The following is a 14,923-nucleotide window of genomic DNA, read 5'->3' as shown; positions in this document are numbered from 1 at the left end:
TTGTGTCTCTACTGTATCTCCTTGGATTCTCTTCTGAACCCCACCCCCCAAGTCAATTGAGATACCATCCCTGGTCTTTCAAGACTTACCTGTGACATGTCCCCCAGATAATCTCAGCTCACTCTGCGAAGAGTCTCCTCTCGGATTGATCAAAATGCTTGGTTCTCTCTCCCTCTCTCTTTCTCCCTCTCTCCCTCTCCCTCTCTTTCTTTCCCTCTCTTCCTCTCCCTCCTTCTCTCCCCCCAGAACTATAAGATAATAAATGTGTGTTTTAAATCAGTAAATTTGTGGTAATCTGTTAACAGCAGCAATAGGAAAGTAATGCAGGGGACGTGTGTTTTTACATTTTTGAAAAATAAAATGTAACAAGTAGCTATAGTACCAGATTTACAAAACTTGTGAATCATCTATTTGAATTTTACAAAGACAAAGGGACAGGTGAGCAGGTAAACCAAAGTGCAAGGACTGGTGCAGGATTAGATGGAAGAGCTGGGATCAGAATACAGTATTTTGACTCCGAATTTTGAACTCTTTTATACTTGTCTTTGTTTTATTTTTTCCTATGTTTTTGTTGTTTATTAAAAATGTTAGTAAAATTAATTAGGAAATAATTTTTCAAATGTTTATCATTTTGAAGTATTCGTAGACATCAGCAAATCATACAGTAAAATTAAGTAATTGCAAGATTTTGAAGCTCTAGTGGGGAAAATGTGTGTACATTTCTTTTACATATATTTAACTTTTCTTTCTCCTTTTAAAATCTCAAGTTGTTCAGCCAAAATAGTAAAGACTATATATTTTAGGAAGCAGTTCTATGAAGTGTTGAACTTTAAAAAAGGTGTTTAATCTTAGATCTGGCAGCACTTAGAAGTGACAGTTACAACCTTAGCATGAAATGTTTGGTTTGCTCATTCCTTTTTACTTCTTCTAGTTCTGTATAAGCAGGAACGTTGGCTTGTTCCTACACTGTTTTATTTTCTCTGTGTTAATGTAAATAAATGAAAACATAAAATGTCCACAATAAAATTTCTATGATAAAGAAGTTGTGAGGTAAAAGGCATAGCAAGGCTGTGATTCAGGAGACTTGAGTCTAAATCCAGCTCTGATCCTCACAGCAGTAGTTCTTTGTGATTGGCCAAATCATGTGTCATTGTTGGCCTTAGTAGTTTCACCTCTACAATGAGTGCTTTGGAACTTCTGATTTAAGATGGTGGATCACACACCTAAGCCAAGAGAACAGGGGGAGGGCCAGTAGTCAGTGGTTGCAAGCTTTTAACAAGTTTCTGAAATTATAAAAAGTAACTGGAAACTTCATGCAGGTAAAAGAGAGCAGAGGAAGTGAGCATAAGTGGATGAGACACTTGCAACAAGGAAGAGAACCTACCTATAGTACAACCCCAGAGAGACTGTGGGTATAGAATTGACAGATACGGAAAATGAAGATGAAATGGGTGGCTAGAAATGTGGGTGTTCATCAAAAGTGTGTCTATGAAGGAGTTGGGCCAGTTGGTTCCCAACATTCCCACCCCCACCTCCACGTTCAACATTTGCCTCTAGAGAGTGAGTAGGTGAGTGAAGAACTACTAGGCCAGGATCCATGGCAGGATGGAAGTCTAATGAGGGGAGCCCAGGATTTGGGGCTGTCTTTCCCATGAGGGCTTTTGAAAATTCTGGAGTGGGCGGCTGAGAGATTGAATAGTGCTTTGGACTGCCTGGTGGGGCTAGGAGACAGGATTTGAGTCCAGGGCCCCCAAAGGGGCCTAGTGAACTTCCTTTGCTTTGAATTAGCACCAGTAAAGGATTGCATCCTAGAAGAAAGAATGAACCAGAGAGAAAGAGGCCCTTGTAGGCACTACCACTCAGCTTCAAATCATCTAGTTTGCTGAACTTGAACTTGAGGTAAATCCAAACTGCTAGTGCCCCCAGGTACCCAGCAGAAGTAAATGTACCGGTAAATGCTCTCTGGAGGGAGATGATATCATACTGGATATCAAATTATTTCTAGATGGCAAACAGTTTTGTAAGTGCAAGCACCAGCACACAACCAAAAATGACTAGTCACACAAGGGAATTAGACAACATGCACAAAATCAGCAAAACAACAGAGAAAAGAAATAATGCACAGGGGATATTGGCATTATTTTGGATCCAAACTTTGAAATAATTCTGATGTTATGTTCAGGAAGGTAAAAGGCAAGATGAAAATTTTTGGGGTGGAAAAATGAAAACTTAAACCTAAATAGAAATTCTAGAACTGCAATGTATAAGTAATAAAATTATGGAGTTAATGGTTGGGTTTAACTGAAGAGAGAAATAGTGATCTGAAAGATAAGTTAGAATAAAATATCCAGAATGAAGCCTGGCAAGACTAAAAGGTAGAAAACTACAAAGGAGAGGATTTGTTCTCTATTGCTGCATCACAGATTACCACAAACTAAGTGGTTTAAAACAACACCCATTTATAATCTCATAGTTAATAGGTCAGAAATCTGGGTGGGCTTGCCCAGGTTCTCTGCTCTGCCTCACAGGCTAAGATGAAGATGCTGGCTCACTGGGCCCTCATCTGGAGGCTCTGGGGAAGGAGCTGCTTCCAGGTGCTTTCAAGCTGTTGACAGAACCCAGTTTCTTAAACTGTAGGTCTGAGGTCCCCATTCCCTTGCTCTCTGTCAGCCACTCTGCTCCTAGAGACTCCCCCATTGCTCCTGACGTGACCCTCCATCTTAAACACAGCAATGTCCTGTCTAGCCCATCTCAGGATTCAGCTCTCTGACTTTCCCGTCTTCCCACTGACCAGATCAAACTCTGCTTCTAAAGGGCTGTTGTGATTAGATTAGCCCCCACCCGCCTTTTGTTAAAATGACTATGTTTAGCCCCCATGCAAGACACAAGATCAATATTCAAAAACAAAAAAACAAAACAAAAAAACTTCCAGTGCCTACATATTAGTAGAACAAACCACTTTGGAGAATAGTTTTGCATAATCTACTAAAATAAAATAAAATATATGCAATCCTACTCTTAGCCATCTACTCATCAGAAATGCATGCATGTATGAGATTGTTTATGACCATGTTTTTTATAATTGTTTGCAAACTGAAAACAACTGAAGAATCTATTGAGGCTATGTCATAGAGTCATTCATAGGAACATTATAGCAATGACAGAATGAAGCAACACCGGATAAATCTCACAAATATGATGTTGAGTGAAAGAAGTCTGACACAGATGATTTCAAAAACTAGGCAAAAATAAACTGGCAGGTGAGCTTAAAGATACATGTTTAGCTGGTAAAAGCAAGGAATTATTATCATAAAAGTCAGAAGCAGTTAGGAGGACAGGAGAGACAGTGATTAGTAGGAGGTGTGGGGCACTTTGGGGGTGCTGACAAAACATGCCCTTTGTGATAAATCATTAGGCATAAGCCTTATCACCAACAACATTCAACATAGGGAATCAGTGGAGTTGCGAGAAAAACCTGATTCTGGACTTAGAAGACAAACTATCAGTCAAAGGAGAGAGCAGAGTAAGATCATTTATCTCCTATGCATTTGAAGAAAATTCCTTGAGGATGTACTCCAACAAAGACAATACAAGCGCATATGACACATGGAACAGTGGAGGCCGGTGAGAAGTCCCAGGGCAATAACTGTGCAGCAGGCCTTGAAAGAAATTTCAAAAAGAATGGAATTCATTCCAAACAACAGATAATGTAAGAAGGGAGGAAGTACTGGTAATAGCTTAAAACAGGTATGTTTTCCTTCTCTTAATAAAGAAAAAAAAATGTTCATTGGAAAAGCTGGAAAAAGGCATGATCCAAGTATAAAACTAATGTAAAAGGACATGATGTTTAAGCAGTTGTTGGAATCTAACAAAAGAATCCATTTGACCTTGATGCTGGCACTGGTCTCACTCCCCTAGGAGAGGCAGCGAGAGTCGTGATCTTTAGAAAATTAAATATAATCCCAGCTCTGCAATCAGCAGTGTTTACATGCTCACACATGTATACTCTGTCTTAGCTTTCAACTTTTAGTCACATCCTAAATAAGAAACACAGAAAACTTAACTATAGAGAACAATTAGATGTGTTATCAGGCTTGACAGTTTAAGACAGAAGTTTGGAGGAAAGAGAATAGAGAGCTGGAAAAGAAAGGATATGGAATACAATAGTCTCATTTTACATACTGAAGAGTCGAGAGGATCTTTGGAGAATGACGGAACAGAAATTTAGGCAGGCGTTTTATTTAAAGTTACACAGGTAACCAAGAGAAAAGTTAAAAATAACATGAGAACAAAAAAGTGGGAGGAGTTGGAGTTTTGAGTGACTAAATCCTTAGTTTTCGTAATGGGGCATAGTAGATAATTCCTAAAATTGATAAATGAGGAAATAGTGATAAAAGTATATTCTTTGCAGTTCAGAAGCGATCGCAAGAAGTAAAACCAGGGGTAATTGAAGGTAGTTGCTCCTGGAGTGGGAACGAGGAGTGGGAAGCATGTGGGTGCTCAGACGCTCAGAATTGGTCCATTTGGCTCATTTTGGACACAGACTGTTGAGACCAAAAAAGTTGTGTCTCTTTTCAAATTCCTGAAACCGAGAAATAGAATATAGGTACAAAGACATACGTGTGTACAAATTCATTAATTAATGATTTCACAAATAGCTTTCTCTTTAACATTTTACAATTTATATGAATGGTGCATTTACATATGGGCGTGTGAGTTTACATATGTGTAAACATGTACACATAATGTGAACTGAATTTGAGAAAAAAATAATTCCAAAGTGACATGAAGTTTCTAACCATTCTTAACCAAATGCTATAGCAGGCAGTGTTCAATTTAAAAGCAGGTTGAATTAAATTAGGGTTGTTTGGCAAAAAACATTATTCATAGAAGTGAATAAGTGTAAGCCATGTTTTAAACTGAATAAGATAAAGAAATAGAAACCATATTTTAAATGGCGCTTAGGTTTTTAGGTTTTACGTGTTTAACCCCTGATGCGTAGCCAAAAGAAGATAATAACATGAATGCTACTATTAGTGCTAGTTTGAAATTAGTACAAAATGTACAATCAGGCTACTCAGTTATTCCTGTCTATTTTCCGGAGGAAAATGAACCGTAAATTTTGACTGGGAGCTTGAGATGCTGGAAGCATAGGCTGTAGAAGATTCTATTCTTACTATGATAGTGTGAGGTGCTGTTTCTAGTAGAATTTTATATACTCGTATAACAATTGCTTACATTAGGGTTTGTGTTTCTTGGGGAATTTACCATGAGCTGAGATTTTGGCTTCTGTTTTCTTTTTAGATTTTTTCCTTCTGGGAAAAACACAATCAGTACTTAGATTTATTATTTTCTTCCATGAGTTCAACTGTTTCTTCCACTGAGATACTCCAAAATATACTTATATTTTATTCTGTGATAAGCAGTGGCTTTTATTCAACTGACTGACATATCTAAACTGAAGATTTCATTTCCTAACCTGCCTGAAGTACTCCATGTTAAATTACTTGGTTCTGAACATAATAATCTCAACGAATACAAGAGAAGTCCACGTGCAAAGGGTTGCTGCACCCATTCTAACTGCAGCTGCTCCTCAAAGCAGTCAGTCCGTCCTGCACTCTTAGCCAGCTCACCTGGGCCTTCGCATGTACAAGTACCTCACATGGAAACCAGCAGAAAGAGTTTTCCTTGTTTGTTACTCATTAAGATAGTACATTGACTGTACATTCTGCATTGCTGTATTTTCCAAAACCATTCTAATGGATTGCTTATTATATTTCCTAATTATAGTGCTGCTTTTGATACAGTTCTTGGGATAAACGTTGCAGTCAAGAAACTAAGCCGGCCTTTTCAGAATCAAACTCATGCAAAGAGAGCTTATCGTGAACTCGTCCTCCTAAAATGTGTCAATCATAAAAATGTAAGTTCTGTCTCTGCTACCTCTCTGTACTTGAATGTTGTCTGTGATGTGGTAGTCTTCTTGGTCACACTGAGTTTGGACCTAGGGTAAACTAGTGATAAACATAACAATTTAAATGGTTATATTTTATTGATAAAATTCTTATCAACATTGGGGAGATTGAAGTCAGCAGAGGCATCACAGTCTGTAGGAATTTAGGTCACTCAGCATGCATAGGAATGTCAGTTTACCCTGTAGCCATTTGATTTTCACTATTTCTGTTTCTGCAAAATGGCAACAGCATTTATTGACCTAACAAATTGAGAAACAACTAAATATTTTTTAGAAAAACATTGTTCTAAGCTTGTAATACAGACATTTCAGTTTTAAATAAATGTTGTTAGATGATGTTGTATTCAAGATAGCTGTACATGGCATCTCCACAGACATCAAAGCACTGTCAATTTTAAGGAAAAAAGGCATGTTGCTAGGAAATGAGGTCCTCAGGCACATTTTGTGTTCTCTTACGGGTCTCTGAGTATTATTTTGAGTATGATTTTGATAACCTCACCATGTGATAAAATCATAGAATGTTAAGTCTGGAAGGGCCTTTGAAGAGCTCCCCGACAGGACCCCTTTTTGTTGGGGGGTTGAGAATTTAAGATGACCCTCTACTCTATATGGTTCCCGTTGTTTTATGCTGGGACTTCCTAGTGTAGGGACATTAAATACAAAACTAAGATAGGTTCTTCCTTTTGAGTCTGTGCTTCAAGTTTGTTTTTCATTTCTCCAACACATACTTTATTTTACTTATTTATTTTAAAAAATTGTTTTCAGGTTACAAAAAATACGGTTATTATTTTTTAAAATTCAAACAATATAAACAAGAAGGCAAAAATCCTTGAATCCCACCACCCACAGGCCACTATCATGAACATTTTGGTGAACGTTCTCATGCATATGGGAACATACACATGTGCATAAATAAGATAAGCCACGTTGTCATGCATCCTGCTTTTGCCCTCATGGAATGTTGCTGGGTCTCATATACGTTAATGAATATAGATAGAAGCAATTTTTTAAATAGCTACATAGTATAGATACAGGGTCATTTATTTAACCAATCACCTATTACTGGATATTTAGGTTGTCTCCAGTTTTTCCCTATTAAAAACAGTCTGCAATGAATATCCTTCTACGTTCATCTTTGCGCACTCCAGGTGAATTTCTTGGCCAACATTGCTGGGTCAAAGAGTATGCACACTTCTGGCTGTAATACTGGAGGGTACCAAAAAAATGTATACACATAACTTGTATTCATCTTTTGTTATCAGTATGTATTGAGTATTACCACTTTAATACAGTTTTTTCCTTTCTTAAAATGTGTATACATTTTTTTTGGCATCTTCTGTATATGCTGACAAATTGACCTCAAGGAAGACGGTCAGTTTCACACTTTCGTTAAGAATATCTGAGAATGTCTTTTATTTCAAAATTCCCCAGCACTACACCTTGTTGATCTTTTGTTTTACTTTGCCAATCTGACATAACAAATGAAATATTTTTATTTGTGAGGCTGAATTTCTTTCCATATCTCTATTAGCCATTTATTTTTAATTCTTGAGAATTTGTTTTTCCAAGGGCATTGGCACTTTTCTCTTGTACTATTGGTCTCTTTCTTATGCTTTTATAGAACATCTTTGTATATTAAAGCCATCAACCCTCACTTCTTTTTCCATTTAACCTTATTTAGGTTGATTTTGCCATACTGATTTTTTTTTCTTTGTTTTTGGTTGGTTGGTTGATCTGTCATACTTAGAAAAAGCTTTTCTACACCAGGATTATATAAATGTTTGCCTACACTTTAATGTTTTATGGTTTCATATCTTAGATTTAAATCTTTGTTCCAGTCCAAGTTTATCTTGGTATAGAGATTGAATTATAGATCCAGTTTTGCTTTTTCCTTGGTTAGCCGGCTACCCCAGTCCTATATACTGAATATTCCTCTTTCTCTCCATCATTTGAAATGATTGAGGATGTGTGTTTGATGCTCAAACAGTAGGACTTATTCTTTAACCATTGGAGTGCCAGGACAGAGGCCTGCAGGAGGATCCATTCTAGAACCTTCTTTAAATAAATATATAATGCTATGAGGCGTTTCATCTTCATCATGCCAAAAATACAGGCTCTGTGTTTCAAAACTTTGTAGAAATTTGCACCTAGTATTTAACTTTTCAGATTTAACATATTGCTTTATTTCATGTTTTTCTACCCATAATTTCTACTTTTTCATGTTCAGAATCACAAAGACAATAAGTGGTAAAATTCTGTAATAATAAGTTACTAGGGACACATGAAAGTAATTTGATTAAAAGTGTATCTTATTTCCAAGGTGAGAATCCTAATCATTTAACTTTTTTCAGCCATGTAATAGAATGTTTTTGGTAAAAGCAATAACAGTAATAAAAACAATGCTCTCTGCTGTAATTTTTATCTCGTTTTAACATGTTAATATTAAACTTAATTTTTATAATCAAGTAGGGTTATTTGATATGGTGAGGTTTAACCAATTTTCTCTTTTCAGATCATTAGTTTGTTAAATGTGTTTACACCACAAAAAACGCTAGAAGAATTTCAAGATGTGTAAGTATCATTTTTTATTCAATAATGCACTATGCAGCAAAGACTGAAAATTTATAAAAGAAAGTAACTTATTTTATTAGGAAATGTAGGTAGCAATACATTTTTAATGACGTCTTAGCTATTTTTCTCTGTGAAGAGAAGCAGTAAGGAAATGGATAATAATATTCAGTTGTTTGTGCCTAAATGGTTATCATCTCCGTAACAGATAAAGGATGACTGGAGATAATTCTTCAGAGCAGAGAGCGACTATTAATGCCACTGATTGGCTTTACTGAAATAGCAAACGTTTTTCTCCAGTCCCCTGGAAGCCAGCATTGTAGGGTTTGGCTGTTCACAATCATTATTTGACATGGAAAGACCTCACTGGATCAGTGACATTTGAAGAAAGCCTTGAAGGAGGTGAGGGGGTTGGTCCTACAGCTATTTGGGCGGAGAGGGGGTTGAGGTAGGAAGGAACAGTCAATGCCAAGGAATGGAAGTGGGAGTGTGCCTGGTGTGCTCTCAGAACAGCAAGAGGCCAGCGTGGCCAGAGCTGAGGGAGCAAGGAGAGAAGATGATGTGGGCTCAGAAGTGACAAGGCCAGACACTGTAGGCTCCAGGCCACTGTCAGGATTTCAGTTTACTCTAAGGCAAGTCAGGAAGACTTTCAACAAGGAGGGAGCTTACCTGACTTTCATTTTAGAAGAGTAACTTTGATTTCTGGTTTGAGAACCCATCATAAAGTGTGGGGTGACACAGAGGACCAGTTGGGAGGCTATTGCAGTGATTCAGGTGAAGTTTGGGTGGTTGCATTTAGACGAGAGGGTAGTGATGAGGGGAAAGGGAAGAGAGTAGGTGCCAAGACTGGAAAGTCGGACCACAGTGTTTGCTCTTAGGATGTGTGGTGTCAGAACGAGAGGGGCTGAGGATGATGCCTGGATTTTTGGCCGAGCACCTGAAGGATGGAAGTGCTCTCAGCTGAGATGAGGAAGGCTGCAGGAAGAACGGTCAGAGGGCGGGGTGGGATCCGGAGCGCAGTTTGGGACATGACTTCAAGATGTCTGTGGGACGCCCAAGTGGCACTGTTAATGGGGCTGTTAGATAAATGGTCCTGGAGAGCGGTGTGGGCTGAAGCTATGAATTTGGGAGTCGATGGTCTACATCTGGTGTTTAAAGCCTTGAGACCAGAGGAAATCGTCCAGATTGTGACAGAGACGAGAAGAAGACCAAGGAGCAAATGCTGTCAGTCCAACTGTAAGAAGTTGGGGACAGGATCAGCCAGGACTTAGCAACACGGAAGTCACTGGAGCCTTGCGGACAGCTTCAGCAGAGCGCGGGGGCAGAGTGGGGGGGTGGGGAGGTGGGGGGGAGGCAAAAGCCTGAGCAGGGTGAGACTGAGAAAAAATGGGGAAAGAATTGGACATGGCAAGTATGACACCCCTTTGGGGAGTTTGGCTTACAAAGGTAATAAAAATAGAGGGTGGTAGCTGGTGGGAGACGTAGAGTCACATTTTTTTACTTTTTGAAAATTATTTTCCAATTACAGATGACATATTAATTTCAGGTGGACAACATAGTGGTTACACATTTATATACCTTACAAAGGGATGACCTGGATAAATCTAGTACCCATTTGACACCATACGTAGTTATTATGATATTATTGACTGTATTCCCTGTGCTGTACTTTACATCTTTGGGGGTCAATTTCTTAAGATGAGAGAAATAACAGAATGGTTTCTATACTTGTAAGAATGATCCAATCGTAAAAGGTTTAAGATGTAGGGGAATTTGGATGTTTGAGATTCTGTTTACAATTATATAAAAATTGTGTTTTTTTAACTTGAAAGACAATGTGTTGTTAGTTGTTTTTTCTTTTGAAAAACTTTTACAAAGTTTCATTATACATTTACCTCTTTTCAAGATACCTCATAAAATGTTGAGAGAAAAAAATAATTGTTTCACTTTTGCCAGTGTGTTGACTACGACTACGTAATAAGTTAGTACTGTTAAATAAAAGTTCTAGTTTAATAGCCATGAAGAAATTGGGGATAGTTTTCATGTGTACATGGCTGGCCTTCTTTTCCCTCAGGTATTTGGTTATGGAATTAATGGACGCTAACTTATGTCAAGTTATTCACATGGAGTTGGATCATGAAAGAATGTCCTACCTTCTTTACCAGATGCTCTGTGGTATTAAACATTTGCATTCAGCCGGTATCATTCATAGAGTAAGTAGTGATGCCATATTAATTTTATTTTTTAAAATCACAATCATTTTGTTGTCATAATCCTCCAGAAACAAAAGAGCTTCATATTTTTTTTAAAAAAATAGTCAGTGTTGAAAATCGAAATAAAATACGGGATAGTGTTGAGTTTCTAGACATTGTTGAGATGAGAAGACATTTCAATGCCTGGCTGGCCAGGGCCTGCAAGCCACCCTGGATGCAGGCAGGAGCCAGGTCCTCAGCTTGATATGCAGAAGAATAGTTAAAACGTAGAGAAAAATTACAAGAATAGGACGAAGAACTCCCAAATACTATTTACCCATATTCACCTTTTGTTAATATTTTTGCCATATTTGAAATCCCATTTTTCATGAATCAAGGGATTAGATTTAGGGTGGGAGAGAGTTAGAGGCCAAGTAGGTACAGTTGCTTGAGAAATCTTCCATAAACGATGGTCCAGATATCCATTTCTTCTCTTGTAAAATTCTGCCACACCAGCTTCCTAGCTCCACTAGTGGCCCCCAATGGGCCTCTTGATTGGCCTAAGGCTGGAGTTCCACTGAGAGTTGCCTGTACTATTGGGAAGTAACATTTAAAAACCAGGGAGCTACAATGTAATTCCCTAAGCTGGTTTTTATTTTTTTTTTACTTATATGGCTGAGTAAGCAGAACATCATGATAGAATCCTTTTTTAAAAAAACAAGTGAGATTAGAAGCAGAAATAATATAATTTTCTTGGAATAATTCATAGCATTCCCTAAATTATTATCATACTAATTTTGTTGACCGACTCTGTCTTTAGATACTATGTTTCAACATCAGGGACTTGTCATTTCTTGGAACTAGAATCTGTGTGGGGAGGAAGACAGTGAGATAAGAACAATGAAGTCTGTTTATACAGAGAAGAACAGAGAGATGTCTGATGGTGTACTAGATCTAGTAGGTGCCAGGAAAGGTTGGTACCATCACAGCTGCCAAGTGGAGGAGAGGGACCTCAGCCCATTCCCTTGTCCTGAGCCTCGGATGGATCTGCAGCCCGAGGCCAGCATGCCGGAGGCATCCTGGGTCCTCCCAGGGCCTGTCGCCTAGCCTGGCATGCTGGCTGGAAAGCACTGGGCTCCTGACCAATGTGCCGTCATGTAAAATACAGCCTTTGCTGCCACCAAGTGTTCAGTTAAAATAATACAAATTCTGTTGACAAATTTGCTTTAAAAAATAATAACACTAGGTTTTTTAACTGAAAATGAAGATTTCCCAACATATCATTCTATTTCTCTTCCTAAAAATTTCAAAGACCTTCACATAAATTAAGGCACTCTTAATATCTCTTAAATACATTTTGTATCAAATTCATGCTTTCAAGTAAGTGCCCAGAGTATTAGGCCTTACTTGGTTAAAGCTTACTAACTTTGTAAAGGGAAACGGTTTGCCCTACTTGTGTGTCTCCTCTTGGGCCTGGAGATACGTGGGAAAGCAGTGTCCTTTGATCCTGGGACCTGGGAGGAGCTGCAGCCCACAGGTACCTGTGTTTAGGGATGTGTGATCCCTGCAGCTTGGGCCCACTCCTGCTGTCCAGAGGTCAGGTACAGACCAAAGACGTGTTTTGTTTGCCCAGCATGGTGTTTAGAAACCTGAGAAGACCTGAGCAAATGATTCCATGGACCACCTGTCCATCCTGTTCACACCTTCATGGGGCCTGTCAAGCTCTCTGCTTGGGAAAGCACCACCTGCTCACTGGGGGAGAAGCAGATGAAGCAAATAGTGAAAGGCCTGTGTGCGCACCTCACCCACCCCACCAGGTCCAGGGAGGGAGGTGATGAACTGCGGTTAACCCTTTAGTGTGTTAACTTTAGTCTTCCCCATCCTTTTGCCTGTATACAATACCATACACCGATACACACTTTCAACTTTGCTTATTAAAATGGTTTTCTACTAAGCGTAAAATTTTAATTATTTGAAAAATAAATACCCATAATTCCAGCACTTTTTACTTTATATAATTCAAAACTTAAAAGAAATGAGAGTCCCCCGGCCCTCCACTGTCACCTGGAGGTGGCCAGTGAGCAGCTGGGGCAGGCATTTCCTTCCTCACTTTACACTGACACAGACTTCCTACTTAAACTGGTATCAGCATAGCTGTTCATATGTATGTCCTTTCTAACTTACATTTTTTCAAAAACGGGATCATCTTGTACATAATTGTCCTGCAATTTGCTGAATGAGTTGGTTGGTTGGTTTTTATTTTAATCAAGGATCAAAAAACAGAGTCCCAGCTTTTTTCCTCTTCTCTCTCCCCAGCAGCAAACTTTCAGTTCTTTTGCTGTTGTTTCAGTGTTTATTTTCATATCTTGAAATAATATGATTAGGTCTCTGTCAGTTGACCTTTTCTTTCAATGTGGGGCCTAAGGTCCTGAGTTCGCCTTCTGTCACCTGCCGCGACCTCAGCTGTCCCCATGCGCCAGTGCTGACAGTGTCACCGGGTTTGGAGCGGCATCCACGCTGTGCTGTGTGTCGTCAGGGCACGTCCATGCTCCTCACAGGCTTGTGGTCTTTTATACCATGGATACATTTCTTGTCCTTTCACTGTCTTGCCCCGGAGCTAACAATACTTGTGTGTGTTTTTTGTTTGAGTTTTGGTCTCTGTTGTTTTGTTTTGTTTTTCAAGGAGGGAGCAGTTTTCCATGTTCTTACTGCTGATTTGACCCCAAGCTTTCTGCCAGGCATCTGAAGCTTCTCTCAGTGCATCCAGATGTCTTCGCCATTTCACCAGTTTCATCATCTGCATGAGCTCTCTCATGCAGCCTCAGCCCTGCTCCCCGCTGGACGGGCTGCCTGTACCAGGGATATTCTGGACCTCGCCTAGCATTTTCCTGGTATTTTCTTCTCTTGGTGTTGGACTCCCTGTTTCGTGACCTCTGTCTCCCTCTCAGATTACTCCCTTGTTTTGGTGGAAAACATCCTCCAAAAGCTCCCCCAAAAGTGTGCGTGGGAGCTAAGCTTTTTGAGGCCCCAAATATCTGCAACTCTGTACTATGCCCTGATTAATGATTAATAGTTTGCCTGGGTATAAAATTCTTAGTTGCAAGTCAGCTGCCCTCTGAGTTGTAAATGCAGTACTTTGTAGTATGGTAGCTCATGTGGCTTTTGAGCTGTCTAATGCCTTTCTTATTACTAATCCTTTGCAGGTGCACTGGTTTTGTTTTTTATCTCTGCAAACTTTTTAAATTGCTTCTTTATTCCTTGTATTCTGAAATGTTACGATGATATGACCTGAGGGAATTTTTTTCATTAATTGTGGTGGGCATTTGGTGGGCCCTTCAGTCTGGAAGGCCATGCCTTGGAGTCCTGGGAAATTGGTCATTTCATTCCAAACGCCCTCTTTATTGTGCTCTGTATTCTTTCTCTGAAGCATGGGTTAGGTGGAGCTCTTTTTTATCCTGAGTAGTTCCTTTTTCCAGTATTTTGTCCTTATTGCATGATGCACTATCATCTCTCTAAAGTGAGAGATTCTTTGAAGTTTGTTTTTTTTATCACTCCCTGCATTGTTTTTCTCTGCCAAGTTCCTTTTTTAGTGCATTTTGATCTCTTCCTCTCATGCACAGCCCTTCCCCAAATGTCTGGTACTCCTTTTGTCATCTGATCCTATTTAAGATGGGAGTATTAGGGGGTGGCCGGTTAGCTCATTTGGTTAGAGCGTGGTGCTGATAACAGCAAGGTTGCCAGTTTGATCCCCACATGGGCCACTGTGAGCTGCACCCTCCTTTAAAAAAAAAAAAAAAAAAAAGACGGAAGCATTAGAAGGCCAAGTGGAAATACATGGGTTGGTGACTGATGGATTTTTTTTTTTTTTCTAGGGCAACAGGTGGCCTCAGGTGTCCCTATTTATAGGTCTTTTCTCTGGGCACTCTTTAGTTTCTCTAGCTAAGGCTCCACTGGTCTCTTGACTGAGGGAGACAAACCTGGCTGCTGGTGTGAGAGGCTGTAAGGGGCAGGCTGGGGTCCTCTCATGGCAGAACGCAGACCCACTGCAGAGCTCATCCTCAGGGGACCTCTTACCCACTCCCTCCCTGTTTTCCTGAATCCAGAAAGTTTGGAAAGAGCATTTAGCAATAATGAAACATAACCTTAGCTGCTGTAATTTTTAAATGGTTCTCTGCTTACGTCAGCAGTGCTT

At 39.4% G+C, this 14,923-nt stretch overlaps 1 protein-coding gene across 5 annotated transcripts in view; it reads left to right on the top strand.

Annotated features, from left to right (window-relative positions):
* The window catches only part of MAPK9 (mitogen-activated protein kinase 9), a 49,597-nt gene that overhangs the window by 18,474 nt on the left and 16,200 nt on the right, over positions 1 to 14,923 (top strand). For 4 of the 5 annotated variants that reach the window (XM_074313350.1, XM_074313353.1, XM_074313351.1 and 1 more), the window contains exons 3-5: positions 5,791 to 5,920; positions 8,484 to 8,542; positions 10,614 to 10,752. In XM_074313350.1, the coding sequence (XP_074169451.1) occupies positions 5,791 to 5,920; positions 8,484 to 8,542; positions 10,614 to 10,752 (328 nt within the window). Of the gene's footprint in view, positions 1 to 5,790; positions 5,921 to 8,483; positions 8,543 to 8,747; positions 8,942 to 10,613; positions 10,753 to 14,923 lie in introns of those variants that run through there. The other variant, XM_019716975.2, reaches the window with a different exon arrangement.

This window comes from Rhinolophus sinicus, linkage group LG10, assembly GCF_036562045.2.
Source record: "Rhinolophus sinicus isolate RSC01 linkage group LG10, ASM3656204v1, whole genome shotgun sequence".
Lineage (NCBI taxonomy): Eukaryota > Metazoa > Chordata > Mammalia > Chiroptera > Rhinolophidae > Rhinolophus > Rhinolophus sinicus.
This window is presented reverse-complemented; position numbering and strand designations above follow the sequence as displayed.